The sequence below is a fragment of the Schistocerca gregaria genome, chromosome 10, assembly GCF_023897955.1.
Source record: "Schistocerca gregaria isolate iqSchGreg1 chromosome 10, iqSchGreg1.2, whole genome shotgun sequence".
NCBI classification, from domain to species: Eukaryota; Metazoa; Arthropoda; class Insecta; order Orthoptera; family Acrididae; genus Schistocerca; species Schistocerca gregaria.
The window spans coordinates 150,957,174-150,983,141 of record NC_064929.1 but is presented as its reverse complement, the minus strand read 5'-3'; the positions used below and the strand labels follow the sequence as shown (position 1 = coordinate 150,983,141).

The window sequence follows — 25,968 nt, the reverse complement described above, 5'->3', positions numbered from 1 at the left end:
CAACTGGCTAAAAAGATCACATCATGAAAAAATGGCAATTTCAAATAAAGGTTTCTGTCAGATAATTTTTTATGATGTTCGTAAATGCCAAACTTAACAAAAATAACTCAATTAACCGCCTTCAGAAAAGACTTACAACTGAAGGATATGTGACTTATCATGAGATGGAGTTATCCATAGGTATATCAAGGACGTCAGTACATTTGATTCTGCATTGATATTCATCTGCAATAAATATTTGTTACTGATGGATTCTGCACAGTTTGACAGAAGTCCAAAAATTGCCCATGTTAATTATTGTAAGGAAATGCCTGGAACATTTGACCTAGAACATGCAAAACCCTTATGCGAGATTCTAATAGGAGGTGAATTTTCAGAATCTGCATAAGAAATGGACATTGAGCAATGGTCAACTGTTTGAGAGTTCTGAAGTGAACAAACACCAACAAAGCACTTCAAGACTTCCTACAAAATTATAATTCCTTTCTTTGATAATATAGGAAAAGACAGATTACTATTTACCGTAAAGAAGAAAAGTGAAACTGCAGACGGGTACAATTAAAAGACACTCACTTATAGCTTTTGGCCACAGCCTTCATCATTAAAAAAACACACACACAAAAGCAAGCAAGCACATCTTGGGCTGGAATTCCAGTGTTTGTGTGTGTGTGTGTGTGTGTGTGTGTGTGTGTGTGTGTGTGTGTGTGTGTGTGTGTGTGTGTGTTTACTGACAAAGGCTGTGGTCAAAAGCTATTAGTGAGTGTCTTTTAACTGTGGCTGTCTGCAACATGATGTGTCTTCTTTACAGCAAGCAGAAATCCATCTTTTTCCTATATTGCTGACTTCTTTACCTGGACGGTCCATTGTTTGAGTTCCTTTCTTTGATTACACTGATCGTGTTGGAACCATTCCTTTAGAGGACCAAGTAAAATGTTTGATACTATACAATGTTCTGCCACAAGTCATTGATGGAAGTCAGGAATATTAACTGAAAATGTTGTATCATTGTTCCTTGTAGAGTCACACTACACTGATTATTTGATGGAGAAAAACATTGTTACCCACATTCACCTGTTTTATCCTTTAAAGACACATTTTTGTTGTCTTATGTTAAACAACGCCCAACATTGATTTTCATCACCTTTAAGGGTTTGAAACATTCCAAAATCACATTCTGAGATATCAACATACAAGTGGGGAAAAAAATTGTTCAGAATTAGTTCAAAGCCATGCAATGGTGTATAAAATTTAAAAGCAAACATTTTGCAAAAGTATAAGGTGATACGTGTTTAGAAACTGATCTCATTAGTCCCCAGACGGTCTAAGTGAAAACACATAGTGCACTGACATAGCTCAGAAACTGTGCTGCCAAATGAATGACAGTGAAACGAATGTGTGAATGAGCATGAGAAAAACACTGCCTAGGAAAAAAGAGATGGTCCATGGGTGGAAAACAAAAAAAAGTGTTTAACTTTTATTAATGAGATATTTTTTTAAACATAGGTACTGATGGATGAGAAGGGTACAAAGGGTACAGAAACCGAAAACACTTTTTAGCGTGATCTTAGCAACACCAACATATTTTCAATAATGTTTACTCCAAGTGCAGGGGTGCTTCATGAACACCACGAAAAATTTAAAAAATATTAATTTCATTAACTGTCATTGATTCTATCTCACAACATACCTTTCAAAATTCTACAGATGTGTGAGAAAGGATCTAAACCTGAAAATATGAATATTACATTTGTTGTGAAAAGTCACGGTGAGTGATAGCACTTAGATTTTTGGTTAAGTTTTACCGAAAAATTTAAAACAGTTATGGAATCCGATATAAGAAATCTACAAACGGATAAACATTTTTTCAAAATTTTACAATATATTGTACCGTATCAGATAGATTATATAATGGGAAGACAGAGATTTAGGAACCAGATTTTAAATTGTAAGACATTTCCAGGGGCAGATGTGGACTCTGACCACAATCTATTGGTTATGACCTGTAGATTAAAACTGAAGAAACTGCAAAAATGTGGGAAATTAAGGAGATAAACTGAAAGAATCAGAGGTTGTACAGAGTTTCAGGGAGAGCATAAGGGAACAACTGACAGGAATGGGGGAAAGAAATACAGTAGAAGAAGAATGGGTAGCTTTGAGGGATGAAGTAGTGAAGGCAGCAGAGGATAAAGTAGGTAAAAAGACGAGGACTAGTAGAAATCCTTGGGTAACAGAAGAAATATTGAATTTAATTGATGAAAGGAGAAAATATAAAAATGCAGTAAATGAAGCAGGCAAAAAGGATTACAAACGTCTCAAAAATGAGATCGACAGGAAGTGCAAAATGGCTATGCAGGGATGGCTAGAGGACAAATGTAAGGATGTAGAGGTTTATCTCACTAGGGGTAAGTTAGATACTGCCAACAGGAAAATTAAAGAGACCATTGGAGATAAGAGAACCACTTGCATGAACATCAAGAGCTCAGATGGAAACCCAGTTCTAAGCAAAGAAGGAAAGCAGAAAGGTGGAAGGAGTATATAGAGGGTTTATACAAGGGCGATGTACTTGAGGACAATATTATGGAAATGGAAGAGGATGTAGATGAAGATGAAATGGGAGATATGATACTGCGTGAAGAGTTTGACAGAGCACTGAAAGACCTGAGTAGAAACAAGGCACCGGGAGAAGACAACATTCCATTGGAACTACTGATGGCCTTGGGAGAGCCAGTCCTGACAAAACTCTACCATCTGGTGAGCAAGATGTATGAAACAGGCGAAATACCCTCAGACTTCAAGAAGAATATAATAATTCCAATCCCAAAGAAAGCAAGTGTTGACAGATGTGAAAATTACTGTACAATCAGTTTAATAAGCCACAGCTGCAAAATACTAACATGAATTCTTTACAGACGAATGGAAAAACTAGTAGAAGCCCACCTTGGGGAAGATCAGTTAGGATTCCGTAGAAATATTGGAACACGTGAGGCAATACTGACCCTACGGCATATCTTAGAAGCTAGATTAAGGAAAGGCAAACCTACGTTTCTAATATTTGTAGACTTAGAGAAAGCTTTTGACAATGTTGACTGGAATACTCTCTTTCAAATTCTGAAGGTGGCAGGGGTAAAATACAGGGAGCGAAAGGCTATTTACAATTTGTATAGAAACCAAATGGCAGTTATAAGAGTCGAGGGGCATGAAAGGGAAGCAGTGGCTGGGAAGGGAGTGAGACAGGGTTGTAGCCTCTCCGCGATGTTATTCAATCTGTATATTGAGCAAGCAGTGAAGGAAACAAAAGAAAATTCGGAGTAGGTATTAAAATCCATGGGTAAGAAATAAGAACTTTGACGTTCGCCATTGACATTGTAATTCTGTCAGAGACAGCAAAGGGCTTGGAAGAGCAGTTGAACAGAATGGATGGTGTCTTGAAGGGAGGATATAAGATGAACATCAACAAAAGCAAAACGAGGATAATGGAATGTAGTAGAATTAAGTCGGGTGATGCTAAGGGAATTAGATTAGGAAATGAGACACTTAAAGTAGTAAAAGAGTTTTGCTATTTGGGGAGCAAAATAACTGATGATGGTCGAAGTAGAGAGGATATAAAATGTAGACTGGCAATGGGAAGGAAAGAGTTTCTGAAGAAGAGAAATTTGTTAACATCGAGTATTGATTTAAGTGTCAGGAAGTTGTTTCTGAAAGTATTTGTATGGAGTGTAGCCATGTATGGAAATGAAACATGGACAATAAATAGTTTAGACAAGAAGAGAATAGAAGCTTTCGAAATGTGGTGCCACAGAAGACTGCTGAAGATTGGATGGGTAGATCACATAACTAATGAGGAAGTATTGAATAGGATTGGGGTGAAGAGAAGTTTGTGGCACAACTTGACCAGAAGAAGGGATCGGTTGGTAGGACATGTTCTGAGGCATCAAGGGATCACCAATTTAGTATTGGAGGGCAGCGTGGAGGGTAAAAATCATAGAGGGAGACCAAGAGACGAATACACTAAGCAGATTCAGAAGGATGTAGGTTGCAGTAAGTACTGGGAGATGAAGAATCTTGCACAGAAAAGAGTAGCATGGAGAGCTGCATCAAACCAGTCTCAGGACTGAAGACCACAACAACAACAAAGTACCACTCTAGATCACAATATTTTTAAAAGGTGGGCACAAAGTACCCTCTCCCCCCCTCAGTAATGCAAGGGTTAACACATTATTATGAGGGGATTTATAAAGTTTCAATTATCCTCTCAAAAAATTAAGGTATTTAATTCCATTTGTTGTTGATATGCAAGTACATGTCTGCAGTCCTGGTATACACTGAATTCCCACACCACTGTACCGTACCACTCTGCTAGATGAGTGAGAACAAAATAACACAGTCCACCATTAAGGTAGAGTATCGTAAGGTCATTCATTTTCGGCATCTGACGGGACACAGTACTGCAACAAATCTGTGCTAAGATGGCGAAAGTGTAAGACAACAACACACCATCATACGATACAGAGATCAGGTGGTGCAGGCACGTCTAGTGCGGCCACACACAACTCAATGACAAAGAATGAAGTAGCCAGCTATCTCTCCATTGAGAACCAGCAGTCATAAGAACTGGTGACACTGTTGCTCAAAGACCAGTGTATCACTATCGAACCAGTCACACCACAAATTTCAACACTTTGCATGATGAGGAAGTGTTTCTTGGTTATCAGCCTAGCCAAGACATCTTTCAGCGGCAGTATTTCGACAAGTTTTCTGCTCTCACCATCAGGTGAAGCATCAGGTTTATGTACAGCTTGCATATTTATAGTCGGTAGATGACAGGTTTCTCTGCCTCATCTGCAACGGCTGGGCCAATTGCGCGCCATCATAAGGGATATTGTGGACTGTGGAGAGGGATCATGGACAGTGGTAGGGGGGACTTCTGGCACATTGGAGGTCTCAGCGCCACGTCCTGGTGCTGCCTGTCTATCGCATTTGCTGCCTTCGCTGCTTTCACGTCAGAGTGCTCCTGACGTATTCTTGCTAGTGCTATATCCCATACGGAGCAAAGCTGGAAAACATTGCTCTGGTAAACAAGATCGCCACATACTCATATTTTTACTGCCTCTTTGATGATCGAGTCCTAGACCTCATTTTTCCAGTGTAACACCTTTGTCTGTTGAATATTAAACATATGACGTTCATTAAGTCTGTGTTCTGCCACTGCAGATCTGTCTGTTTGTATGAGGTAACTGCTTCTCACATGTTCTGAGCTGTGCTGCAAAATATACTGCTGCATCTGGCCGATTTACTGCTTGTCACATTTGCAACTAATGCCATAGACTCCAGATATCCGCAGTACTTGTTGGTCTTCCATTGAGCCAAACATATTTTTGATTTTGGGGGCAATGAGCAGAAAACAGTTTTAATGTTGTTTTTCTCTAGTATCCTGGTAACCTTGACCATAGCCCGGCATAAGGAAGGAACAACACACATTTATGTATTTTCCAGCCATAGGCTAAAGTCAAAAATATACTTGGTTCAATAAAAGGCAAACCATGACTAGAGTCTAAGCATCAGTTGCAAATGGGGCAAGCAATATTGGCCAGACACAGCAGTATATTTTGCAGTATCACTCGGAAGATGTGAGAACTGTCTGTCTCGGCCAAATGGACATATCTACAGTGACAGAGCACAGCCTCAACGGAGGCCATGTATTTGATTTTGAACAGACAGAGGTGTTGTGCCACACAAACAGGTTTTGGGATGTGATCTTCAAAGAGGCAGTGGAGATAAGGGTTTGTGATGACTTTGTCAAAGGGCTTAGTGGTTTCCAACTGAGCTCTGAATGGGATATAGTGCTAGCAGGAATACATCAAGAGCACTCTGATGCAAAAGTGGTGGCATTGGAATAGACAGGCAGCACCAAAAATGACGCCAGGGTCGTCAAACACAGCGGGAGTCCCACCACCACTGTCCACAACGCTCCCCCCCCCCCCCCTCTCCCTTTCACTGTCCACGATACCCCTTCTGGAGGCACATGATTGGACCACCTGTTGCAGACAAGGCAAAGGAGCTTGCAAGGGCTATAAAGATATGAACTGGCCATGAAACAGACGCTTCACCTGAATATGATGAGTAGGAAAAACTTGTTAAAATGTTCAAAATGGTAAAGAGCACCAACCAGTTGTCATTTTCATTCTAGCTTTATTACAGCAGTTCCAGATTTCGGCTAGTAACTAGCCATTATCAATGCGATATTCCTTAGTTATTATATGTGCCCTAGTATGTCTACACCTGTTGTTCAGGCTCTTGTCACAATAATCTTTAATGAGCAGTGGCAAGAGCTTAAGGAACAGGTGTAGATGTACCAGGGCACGTATAACAACTCCAGAATACTGCATCCATAATGGCCACTTACTAGCCAAAATCTGGATCTGCTCTAGTAATACTAGAATGGAAATGACAACACTTTGCTGCCCATTACCATTTCGAAAGTTATATCACAGTCGCAGAGTGCATTGCATTTTGCTAATGGAAGGTAGTTTGATGGTGTTGAAATGTTGCCACAGAGTGATGTCTCGACTCGGCTAAAAAACTGAGAAGATTTCATCATTGAAATTTGCCCAGAAAGCTTACAGTCCCACCTCATACAATATTCTGATAGTGACAAAGGCCATCATCTGCTCAGTTCCACAACTGTTCGTACCAATTCAAAAAGTCTGCCGAATAAAATGTGATAGTGGAAAGATTGCAACTGTGTCAACCGAAACCAGATGACTTCTTTAGCCACTTGATCATCATGGACAAGTGCTGCATGTATCACTATGACAAAGAGGCAAAGGAGCAAAGCAAGCAGTGCAAACATGTGGATTAATTAATACCGAAAAAGACGAAGACACAAATATCATCAGGCATGGTGATTCTGAAACTGCCTTGGGGTGGTGTCAACAGAGTACATTTTATGGTGCAAACCATCACATGAGCATAATGCCAAAACCTCCTGACATTATGGCAGGCTTTCAAGACAAAGCATAGCAGGAATCTGTCTGAGGAGGTGGTTTTGCTCCACAACAAAACCCCTGCTCATTCTCCTGCTTTTTTTGGGCTATCAAATTTTGCCTCCCATCTTTTATCAACCTGACACCCCGCCCAGTGAACTGTTCTTTCCTAGAATGAAGAGACCACTACACAGCAAGCATTTCCAGAATGACAAAGAGGTGATTTTAGAGGTGGAGCATTTCCTCAACAGTCAAAGTGCAGACATCTACAACAAAGGTCTGCATCACATCAAGGACTCACGTAGTGATTTATTTATATTTATAGAAAATCAGCTAAATAAATGTGAGTGTAGTTTCAAGAAATTCTGGGGATGGAATCAATTCCTGGTGTAGTTACAATTTAATCACACACAGCTTGGAAAAGATTTTGGGGTTGTGTTCAGCACTTGAAATAATCTGTAAATCACCGAAGGTGACTGCTGGGCTGATTCGTCTGAGAAGGCTGCCTCATTTTTGTCTACTTCCATATTAAGCAAAATTAAGTTCCAAATGCTTATGATGGCATTTAGAAGGGCTGATTTCTGGTTTTGTATAAGTAGAAGTCTGCTTTGAATTATCTGACATGAATAAATAAAAATAAATCAGAAAGTTGATGCAGGGAGCCATATCAATTACTGGAAACAGTTGTGGTGAATGCATATTCATTGGAAAAATACTAAGAAATTGTGAGACAAACATTGAAGATCACTCATACAAGCAAATTTGTCTAACTGGTTACAGAGCACAATGCATCTTTTTCAAATTTAAATTGCAGAATTCATCATGGATTTGTTCATTTGGTGTGAAGATCCTCCACAATCTCCAGCGAGGGGAAAAAAAAACTACAGGAAATGAAGTGTGTAAGCTCACTGGTCATTCCAAGAAAATCAAGGTATGTATTACTTCTTTACACAAACATTTCATATAATCATAAAGACATTAAAATTAGACAAAGTTCTGTTTATGTAGCTGTACACACACCAATCACAAAAAGGAACAGTAAGAGTGTGAAACCATACTAAAAAAAACACTAAGTATATACAATAATTTTAGGACTACAAAAGCTGGTATGTTGGTAGTGTCCATAGTTATTTTAATGGTATAAAAAATGTGTATTTCTTCTAAAGAGACTTCATGGCATTTCCTACTACACAATTTCATACAATGAACTGATGCATGGATTGTAAACATGAAGCTCAGTGAAATGCTTATGATAAAATATCAACAGTAAGTAAGTAAGTCAAGGCAGTTTAGCAGTTGTAGGAAAGAAACCCCTGAAGCAAATTGAAAAGGCAGTCAAAGCGCATGCAGGTGCCAGAATGCATTAAACTTACTCTTTCTCCGGAAAGGTGAAGGCGCATTCTATGTTAGCTACAGATTCAAATTCCAGAATTAAAATTGACATAAAATCAATCATGTTGCAATGTGGGTCCAGAATTCTGAAGGCCCATATTTTGTGCACTACGAAACAAGGCTGAAATCCAATGAACACTTTGCACTAGTCAACCCATACAACATCAGTTACGGTGCTGTCTACTACCTACTGGATTTAATGGACGAACAGACTGAGCTAATTCTAACATGATTTCTCTTAGTCAAATTCATGCCGTTTACTACAGAGAAATATTTGAATCTCCAGATAGTTGTAATATATAGAGATCAGTCAACACAGGCCACACGTTGGACTACATTTCATTACTCACATGCCATAGATCCTATGGGATGTGGTGTCTGGGGTATCTAATGGACTCAAGGATTTACATTATGTTGAAGTGCTATACAATTAAACGACTTACATTTGTGAAATGTCATAGTATTACAGTACGTAGGAACGCTCATCACATGCACAGTTATGGAGTTAGTAACATCATTCAATGTTACCCTGGAGTAACATAATTAAAGGTGGATCGCCCATACTGTATGTTGCAGAGTTCCTGCAATAATGTTATATGTAACACCCCCTCTGTAATTTGATGGATAGTACACTTCAATATTCAACTATAAGTAATTTACTGCTATTCCCGGAAGATACGTGTAATATCAACAAGATGGGAGCCTATATTATCAAATAACAGAACAAAAATCGATGAGCAAAGGTGATAGAAAATAAACTGATGCAAATGTGCAATCTGAGGCACTGGTATTAAAGTTCTGCACAACACATACTTTAAAAGAGACGGGTACTACAGTTTAAAAACATTTTTCGGTGAATGTACGCTAATTAGGGCTTAACATCAGATGGTGTGGTCGGAAAATTACGAAATCATCAACACGAAAATCACTAATACAAAAATTTACCGGCAAACGTTTTTGAAGTTGAGGTTATGTCATGTTTATAAACATAACTATTGTTTGTAAACAAAGGCGTTTTCGATGATTCACTTGTGGTATTGCATTCTTCAGAAGAAGTTAAAACTAATTATTACCATTATTTCGATGTATTGTTTTGGTGACGATGCTCCGACCCGTTCACCTGTTCCAGCTGACGGCAAGATGACACCAACTTCGAACGAAATCATTTTGCCTATTATATGACAGTACTTGTTTCTGGTGAACTGGACTTACTCCTGAGGGCAATATCCCATGTGTTAAAAAGGCTACATTTCCTACATAAACTCACAAAATAAACAGAAGGAAGCTATACTATAGCTCAAAACAAACTACCCCTCCTTGCCACCCATTTCGTAACACACACAATCGCCATTTTCGTTCGTAATCGAAGTCTGGTTAAACGAATATTTTTTTACCAAAAACTATTAATATGAAATTGCATAATTACAACGTTGTCGTCGGATAACTTTTCTTTGCACTATTCGCGGCATTTTTTATTTTTATGTTTTTTAATCAACAAAATAACTCTTCCAGCTGTAGTGAAAACATCTTATACTGGGGTGTTTTGGGACACCTTTCAAAATTGAACGTCATGTAGATGTTTCGTAAAATTTTTACGATGTAATTTGATGTTAAATCGAACTACTTTAAACTTTTTTATCTCTGGATAGGTTAACTGAAGGAACGGTAGGCATGTTTTCTCATTTCTACATTAGCGGGTCTTTACACCATTGTAGCCTTACGCTAACCTCCAATTGAATGTTAGTTTATTATAACAATTAGGAATTTTGCTCCCACTGACAACAGAATCGCGTCTTTGTAGCCTGGTATTTGGAAGCTTCTCGCTCCTTGTACAAGGAACGTTTCGAGTCGCGCGCCAGTCCAGTATATATTTTAACGCAAGGAACGTAAGCGAACCAGTTGCTTTCTCTGAAGTGAACTCAAGATGGCAGAGAGTAAGGGTGCTTTACTTGCTAAATCGGTGCAAAAACATGCGGGAAGAGCGAAAGAAAAGGTGAGTTTCCAATGACAATATTTATTTCGCCTTTTTCGGGTGGTGTTCTTTCTAAATCATAGAGCTTTTCGTGGTGTGATCGCAAAACCTCGAAATAATGAGACTATTACCAAAAGCGGAGTGGTCGGCTGCTTGTGTAAGCATACCGAATACGACAGTGCAAAGATATAAAAATACGTAGTTTGCGCGTCTGTCAATATCACACTCGAACAGCTGACCGCAGGCGCGCTACATAAAATACTGTTATTCTAAGTTTTATTTTATACCATTACTCTGTGTATTAAATAACTTCTTGTTGTGCGTAATTTAATTAAATCATGTGACAGAGGACTCATTTTTCGCGTTGTGTTGGAGAAGCAACACCCACTTGTCCTGGATGTATGAAATGTAAAAATAATACAGCTAGCGCGACCAAGAGCACCGGCGTGTATTCAGTTTCCTAAGGTTATTTATATCCTGTCTAAAACTAGCTTAAAATAAAACAGTGGTGATTTTCAAGTAATTATGGTATAGTGGGCGTCTTAACACGATCTTTAACAATAGTGACACCCACTTTCTTTTGTAACTGATAACAATGCTTTCTGAGATTTACGTAAATTTATCTCGATTATGTCTTTTAAAAAAAAAACGAAACGTTAACCGCGAGAAAAATGAGTAATTTACTTTTTAACTTAGAACTTAACCCAGACAACCTGACTCCAGATAAAACGCGAGTTGTTAACTTTTTAACTTCTGGTGCATTCATTTTTTTCTTCTTCCAAGTCTCAAGTGTTAATACGAATAAGGATCGTATTGTGTATATAATTTCATTTTTTTCGCAATGCTTTGTTGCAGTTCTGCAAAGTAAAGTGTACGTACATACCATCAAATCTATGTTTCGAAGCAGCTCCTTAATTGTAATTTATTCACCTTTCATAAGGCAAAGTAAGAGTCAATTTACGCGCAGAGAATGCAGTTAGGTCGACAAGATGTTAATTGGAGCCTAATTAAAATGACCTTATCGCACCTTTCTTCATGTAATGACTGTATTTTCATTACATTTTGTATTACGTCTCCTGAACAAGAACAAGTAGGTGCCCGTTTTTCTGTGTTTGATACGCATGGCCTTGTCTAAAATGTCTTCTTTGCGATAACATAATTCTGCATCGAAGATTCAGTATTATTGTCCGCGGTATCGTGTTTATTTTGGAAGTGTGTTTAAAAGTATGTAGTACATGGTCATTTAATGTTGTGTGTCCGTCGAGTTGACTACAGAATATATACTATACCTGTTCATCTTCATGTTGGAGTTATTAGTAAGTGCATGTGTATGTGGGGGGGGGGGGGGGGGGGGCGTAACAGATTCCGGAAGTGATGTGTATCGACTGGTGAAGAATGCCATCAGATAACACAGTGTTGCTGTAGTTACGTCAGAGGGAATTCTTACTGTCTGGATATTTTTTGTCATCTCTCCGTGTGAATTAGTTAATATGCTGTGGTGGGTGTATAAAATCAAATAGAAAAATGATTTTCAGTTTGCTGATGTATTTCAGGAATTCAGTGTTCGACTTTACGTTTACTGCTATACTCTGCAGGCCACCACCTTGCGGTGTGTGGCGGAGAGTACTACGATAGTTAATTGTTCCGTTCTCGAAACGTTTTTTCCTCTCGTTGCTTAGGGGGGGAATAGCAGGCCTTTTGAGAGTTTGTTTTTCCTTCACGAATGGTGCACTGGAAGAAATAATCCTGTTTATGGGGTTGCACTTCTCTGTCAAGGTCATTTCACGAGACGGAGTAGTCTGTCCTTCGAGCTTTAATAGCAAACCAATCTTTGACGCCCGGACACCTGTTCTGTAGCGTCTATCACTGCCTTATTGCAGAAATAAGATGGCGTGAGAGGGGAGGGGGTTATTTATATGGTGTGAATAGTATTTTTCCTTTGTGGGACACGGCGCTCTCGGCATCTTAAGAAGGAAGCTATCGGGTTCTACGAGCAATACGTTCTATATCGTTGGGCTTTTCTTCCTTCGCACATGAAATTTATGGGAGACGTCGAGCGGCATTGCCTCTCATAGCGCATAGCGTATTAACGACGTATTTTATAGCATCAACGCCCTATCACCGCTTGACTCTTGGAAAAATGAGTTTTATTTTAGAACGGAAAACTCGTCTCCATCAGTTATTCCTTTTTTACTTATCTAAATGCCAATCAGTTTGTCCGCTCAGCGAGTTGCGAATTACTGGGCTAATTTCGTTTCAACTCTTTTTCTGTAACTTGGTGTAATAATTTGAATAGAGCGATGTAAATTACAGCCCTCACTGGGATTACTACCTTGCCAACTAATGATTTATTAAATGTAATAGTTTTCAGTTTCTTGCTCATATACCAAACGCCTTCTCGAAGACTGTATTCGTAATTTTATTTTGACAGCAGAGAGATCCGCTCAAGTGACCACCAAAAATAAGTCGTATATGTCGCGTTCCTAGACAGAAATAATTAAGTCGAAGCCATTACATATTTTTTCTGCGTATTTACCAGTTTAAAAAAAGCCACATTCGTTACTATTTCGGTTTGTACGCATATTGAAGTAAGGGCTAAAGAAATCTGGTAAAAGAGTGACAGTCGGAAAGTAAGTGAATATGTTGTTTCCAGAAGTTCCGCCAATATATTAGTGAAATGAAATAATTTTTTGTATTATTAAATAATTTAATTGCAGTGATGTATAAACAAAACAATATTGTATAGTAGGCATAAATCGCACAAAGTCGAGATGTCAGTTGGCTTCGTATGGGGGGAGGGGGGGGGATATTCTAGTTTCCTGATGGAAGATTTCCCTTGGTTTCTCTAAATTACTCCAGGTAAATACCAGACGTTTCCTGCGTAGGGGCACGGTTGACTACCTTTCCCGTCCCTGTTAAATTAGATTTGCAAAAATATGTAAATGCCAGTATGTAAGAATTTTTTTCCCACCGTAGTATCACGATACACAGAGTATCCTTGTAAAAGTGTATTAATACTGTACTTCAGCAACTACTGACGCACCACATAATGGTTCTTCTCATGCGGTTGCGCTTTGTATGCTCTACGGTTTTGGCTCGTTCCGATTATCATTGGACAATCCATTCCGCTCGCGAAAATCCTATTCATAACCAATCCGCAAGAATTTGAATGTATGCTTTCCCGGCGTATACAGCTGGTGAAGAGTTCACGGGCTTCCAGTAGGGTGGCGGTCTCTTGAGACTGCGACGTTTCGACGAGTGACATACTAATCATCATGATGAGTATGTCAGTCGTCGAAGCGTCGCAGTTTGAAGACGCCGCCACCCGGCTGGAAGTCCGAGAACTCTTCACCAATCCGCAAGAAATTTTCACGAAATAGCAATTGTCTGAATGCTACCCCTCCCACCTAACAAACTTACAAAGAGTTCAGTGTGTCCTCCGGACATTATCCACCCATCAGACATCGAATAGATGGAATTATATGAATTGTTTAGTAATGTAATTAGATGACTCTTGCAATAATGGGGCATGTGAAACTTGCGCCCAGCTCTTTAAATATTTTGGCATACTGACATCAGCAACGCAACACATTTACACCCTTATGAAATTTCATTTAATTATTTTTGCCTAGAGAGTATACAGCCACCTTACGAAGTTTGTTGTCAACAACCAGAGTTCGAAAACGATCACATACATAAATCGCTTTCCGGCCAAATGTTCTTTTAACCTAGGGAACAGGTGATAGTCACTGGGTGCCAAGTCAGGACTATGAGGTGGGTGGGTGATTATGTTCCACTGAAACTTGCAGGAGAGCAACGATTTGCCGAGCGATGTGTGGGCGAGCGTTGTCGTGGAGAATGTGTACGCCCTTGCTCAACATTCCTCTTCTCCGGTTCTGAATTGCCTGAGTTTCTTCAAAGTCTCACAGTACCTGGCAGCGTTAATTGTGGTCCCAGCGATTAAGCTCCGACGACGAGGTGAAAGAAGAGGTTCATAACTTTCTGAACAGCTTGGCGGCGGGCTGGTATGACATGGGCATACAAAAACTGCCACAGCGTCTACAAAAATGCATCGACAGAAATGGTGATTATGTCGAAAAATAGCTAAATATTCAAGCTGTAAACTGATGTTAACCATTGTAGAAATAAACAGGTCTATGTACGTATAAAAAAATTGGAGACCTTAGTTTTGGGATTACCCTCGTATAATACTTGAAGGAGAAATGGATGGTTTAAATCATCAGTCGGCCATATTGTGTGTTAAAACCCACTGTACAAAGAATATTAAAATAACAACTAAGATCCGGATTTTACGTACTATTGCATAGTAAAACATGTATACATTGTAATATCGTCATTAAACACGCATAATGAGACACGTAAAAAACCATGCGGTATCATAATTCAGTTCTATAATTATTTTTACTTTCTTCTAAATCAGTAAACAACAACAAATTTTCTCCAAATTTTCTTCCCTCAGGCTCATGCTTTTATCGGAAAACATTTTTGTACATGGAAAATGATCTTGTGGAGACATGTGGGCGACACATATCAAAAGTTAGAGGAATCGACGCGAGTGCGTTGAGCTGACATGATCTGCGTTACTTTGGGATTGTAGATTATTCTTAGTTCTTCTAGTAATTTAGATTCTATATTGATTTCTTATGAAGATTGAGAAATACAGTACTTTACATGGTTACCGGTTATCAGCACTGCTTACTTCAGGGTAAAGTTAGTAATTACAACCTTGCCCGCGAAAGGCAAAGGTCCCGAGTTCGAGTCTCGGTCCAGCACACAGTTTTAATCTATTAGGAAGTACATATCAGCACACGCTCCGCTACGGAGTAAACATTCCATTCTGGAGACAAACTTTCTACGTCGAAAAGTGACAGGCTCATACGTACGTGAAGAAATTTCAGACAAGTCAGATCAAGTTGGAAGTAATTTACACTTTCGCTACAATAATTTTTATAAACTTTATAAACTCAAGAATTAGCACTTGATTAGGTAAATTTGTTCATCTTATCTTTCGTTACAGATTTTTTTAAACCTCTTCAATAAACGTCAGAGATTCAACAACTTACGTCCAGCTCTGTTATTGCCACAGGCAAATGCACAACATTTGGATTGATGTAAATGAAGTCTTTCTTCAAATCTGCTTTCTTGAATGGTACTTCCGCAAGCTCCGTTAGTGGCTTTGAAAGTGTCTACGACACAAAACTGGAAGGAAGAAAGAAAGAAAAGAAAAGGCGGCAGTAACGTCAGGCTTTTAAATGGGAGTCAACAAACAGTTGTTATCTTCAATAATTTATGGTCCCCAACCGACTTAAATTCATCAAAATTAGCACAGTAAAAGACGGCAGCACTTATCCAGGTTTCCCATCTGGTTAAAATAGATTGTGGTGGCGAACCAAAATTTGGCAGTGTATCTCTAATTGCGGCTACACGGTCGCAGGTTCGAATCTTGTCTCGGGCGTAGGCGTGGATGTGTGTGACGTCCTTAGGTTAGTTAGGTTTAAGTAGTTCTGAGTTCTAGAGGACTGATGACCACAGAAGTTAAGTCCCATAGTGCTCAGAGCCATTTGAACGGACAGGTGCTTTGAGGAAATGTTTCAACAGGAAAAAAAAAGGAATACTTTGCATGCCTTAATTAATGCGCCAGAGTTAAGAAAACCTTTTTATTTTGCGCGGCTTTGTTTGTAGAGGACATCAGCATATACACATTTTCATGTTTGAGATGTACCAATACTGTTTCAGCGTAAGAGCAAAACATGTAACATGCTTGTGTTGGGGTTGAATATTTTAATTACTTTTCGGGCCTTCATATGCGGTGTACCATAACTTAACAACAGAACCCTTTTTTATTTAAATGTATTAATACTTTTACAAACACCAACCGAGACGAACTGGTTGCTTGAGCTCACTGTGAAGTTGAACGCCGCGCGGTTTGAGGCGTCATGTGACTGACTGCGCGGCCCCTCCCGCCGGAGGTTCGAGTCCTCCCTCGGGTATGGGTGTGTGTGTGGTTCTTAGCATAAGTTAGTTTAAGTAGCGTGTAAGTCTAGGGACCGATGACCTAAGCAGTTTGGTTCCTTAAGAATTCACACACATTTGAACATTTTTTGAAGTTAAACAAAATTCGCGAAATTACTCATGTTCTGCACTTCTGGCGTGATTCATATGAAGAAAACAACCAATAAGAGGTGCTAACTTGGAAGTTATTGCAATATATGCACTGAGTCCAGAAAATGATACGCGTTATAAATCTCTCAGTTGTTTCTGACCTTCCTCTTTGGCCCTTGCTTCTGTTGCTTTACACATATGTAACTAAACTATGATTATTTATTGTAGGCAACGCAAGTAAGAGACATTCAGACAATTTTTATCATCAATTTGTTAAAAATACGAACATGCTTCTTGAGTTGCAACAGAGAGCGATATTTCCAGAATGAGTGATATTGTTTTTCACTTTCGTTTAGTTGCTTGATTTCATTTCTTATGGTGACAAGTAAAATAACTCGACAGCAGAGATGTATATCTTGCTCAAGTGAGGGTGTAGTCAGTGGAAAAAGGTACGGAACGAGAAATCAAAATTTACGAGAGGCGTTCAACAAGTAATGTTGGAGTATAATGATCAATTTGGAGACTAGAAATCTACTCTGTAGGAATCCAGCATAGGTTTCGAAAAAGACGATCGTGTGAAACCCAGCTCGCGCTATTCGTCCACGAGACTCAGAGGGCCATAGACACGGGTTGCCAGATAGATGCCGTGTTTCTTGACTTCCGTAAGGCGTTTGATACAGTTCCCCACAGTCGTTTAATGAACAAAGTAAGCGCATATGGACTATCAGACCAATTGTGTGATTGGATTGAAGAGTTCCTAGATAGCAGTACGCAGCATCTCACTCTCAGTGGAGAGAAGTCTTCCGAAGTGAGAGTGGTTTCAGGTGTGGCGCAGGGGAGTGTCGTAGGACCGTTGTTATTCACAATATATGTAAATGACCTTGTGGATGACATCGGCAGTTCATTGAGGCTTTTGCGGATGATGATTTAGTATATCGAAAGGTTGTAACAATGGAAAATTGTACCGAAATGCAGGAGGATCTGCAGCGAATTGACCCATGGTGCAGGGAATGGCAATTGCATCTCAATGTAGAAAACTGTAATGTGCTGCGAATACATAGAAAGAAAGATCCTTTATCATTTAGCTAAAATATAGCAGGTCAGCAACTGGAAGCAGTTAATTCCATAAATTATCTGGGAGTAGGCTTTAGGAATGATTTAAAATTGAATGAGCATATAAAATTAATCGTCGGTAAAGCAGATGCCAGACTGAGAATCATTGGAGGAATCCTAAGGAAATGCAGTCCGAAAACAAAGGAAGTAGGTTACAGTACGCTTGTTCGCCCACTGCTTGAATACTGCTCAGCAGTGTGGGATCCGTACCAGATAGTGTTGATAGAAGAGGTAGAGACGATCCAACGGAGAGCAGCGCGCTTCGTTACAGGATTATTTAGTAATCGCGAAAGCGTTACGGAGATGATAGACAAACTCCAGTGGAAGACTCTGCTAGAGAGAAGCTGAGTAGCTCGGTACGGGCTTTTGTTGAAGTTACGAGAACATACCTTCGCCGAGGAGTCAAGCAGTATATTGCACCCTCCTACGTATATCTCGCGCAGAGACCATGAGGATAAGATCAGAGAGAGATTAGAGCCCACACAGAGGCATACAATCTTTCTTTCCACGAACAATACGAGAATGGAATACATCTACATTTATACACCGCAAGCCACCTAACGGTGTGTGGCAGAGGCACTTCACGTGCCACTGTCATTACCTCCCTTTCCTGTTCCAGTCACGTATGATTCGCGGGAAGAACGACTGCCGGAAAGCCTCCGTGCGCGCTCGAATCTCTCTAATTTTACATTCGTGATCTCCTCGGGAGGTATAAGTAGGGGGAAGCAATATATTCTACACCTCATCCAAAAACGCACCCTCTCGAAACCTGGACACCAAGCTACACCGCGATGCAGAGCGCCTCTCTTGCAGAGTCTGCCACTCGAGTTTGCTAAACATCTCCGTAACGCTATCACGTTTACCAAATAACCCTGTGACGAAACGCGCCGCTCTTCTTTGGATCTTCCCTATCTCCTCCGTCAACCCGATCTGGTACGGATCCCACACTGATGAGCAGTACTCAAGTATAGGTCGAACGAGTGTTTTGTAAGCCATCTTCTTTGTTGATGGACTACATATTCTAAGGACTCTCCCAATGAATCTCAACCTGGTACCCGCCTTACCAACAATTAATTTTATACTATCATTCCACTTCAAATCGTTCCGCACCCATACTCCCAGGTATTTTACAGAAGTAACAGCTTCCAGTGTTTGTTCCGCTATCATATAATCATACAATAAAGGATCCTTCTTTCTATGTATTCGCAATACATTACATTTGTCTATGTTAAAGGTCAGTTGCTACTCCCTGCACCAAGTGCCTATCCGCTGCAGATCTTCCTGCATTTCGCTGCAATTTTCTAATGCTGCAACTTCTCTGTATACTACAGCATCATCCGCGAGAAGCCGCATGGAACGTCCGACACTACCTACTAGGTCATTTATATATATTGTGAAAAGCAATGGTCCCATAACACTCCACTGTGGCACGCCAGAGGTTACTTTAACGTGTGTAGACGTCTCTCCATTGAGAACAACATGATGGGTTCTGTTTGCTAAAAACTCTTCAATCCAGCCACACAACTGGTCTGATATTCCGTAGGCTCTTACTGTATCGAACGCCTTCCGGAAGGCAAGGAAAATGGCATCTACCTGGGAACTTGTATCTAATATTTTCTGGGTCTCATGAACAAATAAAGGGAGTTGGGTCTCTCACGATCGCTGTTTCCGGAATCCATGTTGATTCGTACAGAGTAGATTCTGGGTTTCGAGAAATGACATGATGAAACGTCCCCTTAGAAAAATTATACACGACTGTGCTTAAACTGACACACAATAGTTTTTAGCGCAACGCAATCTGACTTTCAAAAATCCCTACAAAAGAATGGCCCTGACTAACATTAACCTATACATTCCAAAAATCACTTACCTCACAAAAATCTTCGTTACTCAAGCTACTGCAATACAGCGACCGCCACTACTGCCAGCTGAATAAAAGATTCAAACTACGGAAGGCACTAACTACTGATAGGCACAGTTAGCAAATGAAAGATTTTAATAGAGAACAAACAATGTATTTACCTTTATAGTCATAATATATATATATATATATCAGTTCATGACATCCAGTCTTACAAATTACAAAACTCCGCCATCTCTCTCCCCACGTCCACCACTGCTGGCGGCTCACCTCCAAGTGCGCAACGCTACCCGCTGTTAGCATCCAGCTGCCGCTGCCCAACACTACAATGGCAGACAACAATGTAAACCAGCCACAGACTGCACACGGCACAGCCAGTGATTTTTCATACAGAGCGCTACGTGATGTTGGCGTTACCAATAAAAATACTTAAACAGCGTACTTACAATGATAGGCGAGCAAACAACATGTTCTAAAATTCTACTACATATCGATGTCAGAGATACAGGCCTATAGTTTTGCGCATCTGCTCGACGATCCTTTTTGAAGACTGGGTCTACCTGTGCTCTTTTCCAATAATTTGGAACCATCCGTTCCTCTAGAGACTTGCGGTTCACTTCTGTTAGATGGGGCGGGGGGCAAACGTGGACCTCTTCATCACCCACATACTGCTTCCCACGAAGTGCATCCTTCATGGTCCAAACAGATGCGAGTCGGAAGGCTAGAAACCCAGTGGGCACAACGTTTGAGTACCGCTACTAATGAACAAGTTGAGCAGCAAGGTGTCTGATTGTGGTCCGCCGGTCGCCTCGAATGGGGATGTCGGCAAGTTCCAACACTGCAGTGGTCACAGCTGTGTGCGGGCGGCCTGCATGCGGAATATCGGACAGGTATGAGTGACCCTGCTGCGATGATGGCAGACGCCTCGCCCAACGAATCACCTTGCTTTTGTTCACTGCCAGGTCTCTAGGGCATTCTGCAAGCGCCTGCGAATATCTACGATGCTCTGGTTTTCCGCCAAAAGCAGCTCAATGATAGCTCTGCTCGGATCGCACCTCCGTTACAGGACGCCATTTTGGATTTCACGTATAGCGCTGCCACCTACTGAATTTTCATGGTACTATAGGAGCCTGAAGCATTTTATCAACCGAGATCGGGCGAGAAAAAACGTATTGCCCCACGTATCGAAAACCCCTGGTATAATTTGTTCCGCCAGTGTCTTGCCGTACTGTCTTTAAAAGCCAAGCGGACTGCGCTCCAAGACTGCGCCTGTGTGAAGGTCAGCGGGAGCCAAGGTCGATCCACATGCAGTAGGGCTTTTTTAGTCCCAGCCCAGCCGCCACCACATTACTTACTCGTGAGTAGGCGTTTTGGAGCTTCCATACTGCACGTAGTTTTTACGATTTTGCCATTTTTCACTTAGAAATGGTTTGTCGCGGTTGTGTTCTTCAGGCATTCGTGTGAATCAGTGCAAACTCCGGTCTATTCACGCCACTCCCCTCCCCCCCCCCCCCCCCCCCCGCTCTTCCTTTCTCTCATATACATATATACAGGGTGGTCCATTGATCGTGACCGGGCCAATATCTCACGAAATAAGAGTCAAACGAAGAAACTACAAAGAACGAAACTAGTCTAGCTTGAAGGGGGAAACCAGATGGCGCTATGGTTGGCCCGCTAGATGGCGCTGCCATAGGTCAAACGGATATCAACTGCTTTTTTTTTTTTAAATAGGAACCCCCATTTTTGTTACATATTCGTGTAGTACGTAAAGAAATATGGATGTTTTAGTTGGACCACTTTTTTCGCTTTCTGTTAGATGGCGCTGTATTGTCACAAACGTATAAGTACGTGGTATCACGCAACATTCCGCCAGTGCGGACGATACTTGCTTCGTACATTACCCGTGTTAAAACGGACCGTTTACAAATTGCGGAAAAGGTCGATATCATGTTGATTTACGGCTGTTGTTATCAAAATGCCCAACTGGCGTGTGCCGGATAGTTACGTTATTTAAGGAAACAGCAAGTTTTCAGCCACACGTGAAACGTCAACCACGACCTGCAACAAATGATGATGCCCAAGTAGGTGTTTTAGCTGCTGTCGCGGCTAATCTGCATAGAGAAATTGCGCGAGAATCCGGAATCTCAAAAACGGCAGTGTTGAGACTGCTAGATCACCATCAGTTGCACGCGTACCATATTTCTATGCAGCAGGGGTTGGATGGCGACGACTTTGAACGTCGTGCACAGTTCTGCCACTGGGCACAAGATAAATTACGGGACGATGACACATTTTTTTGCACTCGTTCTATTTAGCGACGAAGCGTCATTCACTAACAGCGGTAACGTAAACCGGTATAATATGCACTATTGGGCAACGGAAAATCCACGATGGCTGCAACAAGTGGAACATCAGTGACCTTGGCGGGTTAATGTATGGTGCGGCATTATGGGAGGAAGGATAATTGGTCCCCATTTTATCGATGGCAATCTAAATGGTGCAATGTATGCTGTTTCCTACGTAATGTTCTACCGAAGTTACCGCAAGATGTTTCACTGCATGACAGAATGGCGATGTACTTCCAACATGATGTATGTCGGGCACATAGCTCGCGTGCGGTTGAAGCTGTATTGAATAGCGTATTTCATAACAGGTGGATTGGTCGTGGAAGCACCATATCGTGGCCAGCACGTTCACCGGATCTGACGTCCCCAGATTTTTTTCTGTGGGGAAAGTTGAAGGATATTTGCTATCGTGATCCACTGACAGCGCCTGACAACATGCGTCAGCGCATTGTCAGTGGTTGTGCCAACATTACGGAAGGCGAACTACTCGCTATTGACAGGAATGTCGTTACACGTATTGCCAAATACATTTAGGTTGACGGACATCATTTTGAGCATTTATTGCATTAATGTGGTATTTACAGGTAGGTAATCACGCTGTAACAGCATGCGATCTCAGAAATGATAAGTTCACAAAGGTACATGTATCACATTGGAACAACGGAAATAAAATGTTCAAACGAATCTACGTTCTGTATTTTAATTTAAAAACCTACCTGTTATCAACTGTTCGTCTAAAATTGTGGGCCATATGTTTGTGACAATTACAGCGCCATCCATCACAAAGCGAAAAAAGTGGTCCAACTAAAACATTAATATTTCCTTACGTACTACACGAATATGTAATAAAAATGGCGGTTCCTATTTTTAAAAAACGCAATTGATATCCGTTTGACCTATGGCAGCACCATCTAACGGGCCAATCGTACCGCCATTTGGTTTCCCCCTTCAAGCTATCCCCCGATCCTTTCTATCGGCTAAGTTTAGCTGTGAAATTTCTTTTTTTTTTTTCCATTTCGATTCAACACCGCATTTGCTATCCGAGCCGGTCATCTAACATTCAGCACTGAGACTACGCTCCAGACAAATACACACATAAAAGATTCCGAAGATTAATAAGTACCTCTTCTGTATTATTACACATTCATTGTGTCACGAGCAGTTTTGTTCGTTGAACATCTTCAGTTGCCGTCTGGCGGAAGAATGTCGGCAGAAAATCTATGATCAATATTTTGGGATTTGGTCTTTAAAATTACCTACGACAACCAGACCATTAATGGCATGACTTTAGCACAACTCTGTAAGCTGAAGATGTTGAACGAACGAAAATGGTTCAAATGGCTCAGAGCACTATGGAACTTAACAGCTGATGTCATCAGTCCCCTAGAAACTTAGAACTAACTAAACCTAAGCAAATCACATACATCCATGCCCGGGGCTATATTCTAACGCGCGACCGTAGCGGTCGCGCGGTTCCAAACTGTAGCGCCTAGAACCGCTCGGTCACTTCGGCCGGCGAACGAACGAAACCGGTCGTAACACACAATAGATATGTAATATCACAACTGAGGTGGTTTTCATTAATCACTGACATTGTCAGCTGTGACGAAGAAAAGATTTCGTAACGCTTTAGATGTTAAGATAGTTTTATCTTCAAAGAGCACTGCATAATAAGAGAGACTCGGGTATAACTGAGTCTGTGGTCATGTGCATTATGTAAGCTTCTTTTTTACATACCATATTTTTATTTGTTTGATGAAGCCGAAATGGCTAACGATTTGGCTGCACCATCGTAATGGCGTGGTATGCAGCACGTTTCTATTCATGCCTGAAGATAATCATTACCAACAGAAATTAATAACCTGATTACAAATAAAATCTTGATCTGAGCCTGGAACTGTAATAAAACAAATATCTTCCTGGGTCTCTGAAAACTGCGACTTGTGGTGGCTGTACAATTTTAATTCCTAACGGCCCCTGTTCCCTTGCAGGCTAATGCCTGCGTTCACTAATACTTACGTCATTTGCAAACTAGTAATTATAGCTATTACGAGTAGTATGTTTTTAAGTTGGTCAGTCCCTCAAATAAGCGTTGCACAAACAAGCCATTAATGCTAATTATACCCTGGACAGCCAGTCATGTATTGAAGTGTGGAAGCGTAGAATCAAAATGGCGTGTACTGTAGGCGTAATTTGCCATGCAGAAAATATCAGATAGCGAATTATCTGATGTGCTTGCGGGAAGACTGGTAGACCCAGAGGGGGAAAAGAAAACACACACACACACAATGAAGTCGGTACGTATTAAGGTACAAATTACAGTGTTTGTTGCGATGCTTCTAAAACCCAGCATATTCCTTCCACCGTTCAATCTTCCCTTCTTTGCTTAGTACATGCTTTTATCTGAGATCTTAATATTCACAGAGATGCTTTTCTTTTACTCCAAAGGTCTCTTTAATTTTCGTTGACGTTGCGTCTACAGCCTCGCATCTGTTTTCTAGCCACTCCTGCCCAGAAATTTTGTACTTTGTCGCTCTGTTTTTATACGTCTGTATTACCTTGGGACTGTTACATTGGCTGTGTTCTTATATCCCTCCTTTCGTTATTTTAATAAAAGTAGCAGTCTATATTGCAATATTGCTATCTGAACCGTTGCTTTTATTAAAATGCGACGTACGATCGCTGTATTCCGCAACGACGAAAAGAGTATTCAGTATTTTGTTTAGAAAAACTTGTCTTAGAATCAGACTTTAGTTCACGGTAGATAATAATGTAAATTTATTTTAATGACTAACATCACTAACATCACTGACAAGGAAAATGAATGGATTAGTCAGCTTCTATCTTCTGTGCGCTTTCACATTGTAGCCTTCACGTTTTTATTGCATTGTAAGCCGTGCAACATTCGCGATATAATCGCGAAAATAAAATAAAAGGGCGAGTCGTTCGGACTAATGTTTAACTTCCACACTCCAGTATAGTTAATTCAGATTCGCAGTGCGGCATCGTTGCTTTGGTACTCTACCTGTCGAAAATGAATCCGTTCGAAATTATAAGAAGCGAGAAAAAACTTTTTGGTATTTAGAGGAAGGAAGAAAATAATCACAAAGTAGAGACTATTTTGCGATTTAACGTGGACGCCGAAATGTGCTATATTTGTATAATGCAGCTTGTCCCGGCTCCTACAGTGTTGGCAACATGCTCGCATTTCGATGTGAATGACAGTATTGTTGCCGAAAGGTCTAAGAATACCTATCGAGCAATCTAGCAGCGCTTAGCTTCTTCTTTTGCCAGATGTCAGCTGCAGGGTCGTGTCAATTAGAACTTCGGCTTTGCCTGTGCCAAATGTTCAGATTCAAAATTAGGCTTTTTCCATGAAGTTAAATTTGTTGAACATCTGTCAAATGAAGTCCTGTTGCTCAAACGTCACACTAGTGACGGTAAATTCTACATAAACTAGTGGGAAGTGTGCAGTGCTAATCCTACTGAAGGGATAGTAGCGGAAAGAATTACTCAACAAAAAACTGAAAGTGCAAAGTTAAAGGGCATTTCACCTGTTTGTGAAAAATATTGCACTTAGATGTTGCTGTATGTAGTAGCGGAAGAAATGGTTTCCTAGTACGTGAAAGTGATAATTGCCCGACAAAAAGAAAAGAAGGAAAAAATCGAATTCGATTGAATACATGCAGCAAATCAACAGTTTAACAAAGTTCGCATTTTTTTTAGGGAAGTAATTCGTCAGATTTTATTTTCAGGTGCCATATTTTTAATCTTATTTCACCCTTAAGGAAACGGAAATGTGAATAACGTAGTCGCCCATCATGCCATGGGTACTGGTAGTATAGCTTCTCACTGCAACTGCGTTAAGATAAGCACATAAGAGTAAAACTGTGTGCCTGACCGAGACTCGAACTCCGTTGCACAGTGAAAATCTCATTCTGGAAAAATCCCCCAGGCTGTGGCTAAGCCATGTCTCCACAATATCCTTTCTTTCAGGAGTGCTAGTCGTGCAAGGTTCGCAGGAGAGCTTCTGTAAAGTTTGGAAGGTAGGAGACGAGGTACTGGCAGAAGTAAAGCTGTGAGGACGGGGCGTGAGTCGTGCTTGGGTAGCTCAGTTGGTAGAGCACTTGCCCGCGAAAGGCAAAGGCGCCGGCACGGTAGCTCAGCGTGTTCGGTCAG

At 40.7% G+C, this 25,968-nt stretch overlaps 2 protein-coding genes across 4 annotated transcripts in view; one reads left to right on the top strand and one right to left on the bottom strand.

Annotated features, from left to right (window-relative positions):
- LOC126293343 (D-ribitol-5-phosphate cytidylyltransferase-like) overlaps positions 1-10,018 on the bottom strand; it is a 68,302-nt gene extending 58,284 nt beyond the window's left edge. The window contains exon 1 of one of the 2 annotated variants that reach the window (XM_049986535.1): positions 9,449-10,018. In XM_049986535.1, coding sequence (XP_049842492.1) covers positions 9,449-9,541 — 93 coding nt within the window. In that variant the 5' untranslated portion in view covers positions 9,542-10,018. The remainder of the gene's footprint in view (positions 1-9,448) is intronic. The other variant, XM_049986536.1, reaches the window with a different exon arrangement.
- A 73-nt stretch (positions 10,019-10,091) lies between these two features.
- LOC126293600 (myc box-dependent-interacting protein 1) overlaps positions 10,092-25,968 on the top strand; it is a 420,229-nt gene continuing 404,352 nt past the window's right edge. The window contains exon 1 of one of the 2 annotated variants that reach the window (XM_049986879.1): positions 10,092-10,368. In XM_049986879.1, coding sequence (XP_049842836.1) covers positions 10,300-10,368 — 69 coding nt within the window. In that variant the 5' untranslated portion in view covers positions 10,092-10,299. The remainder of the gene's footprint in view (positions 10,369-25,968) is intronic. The other variant, XM_049986880.1, reaches the window with a different exon arrangement.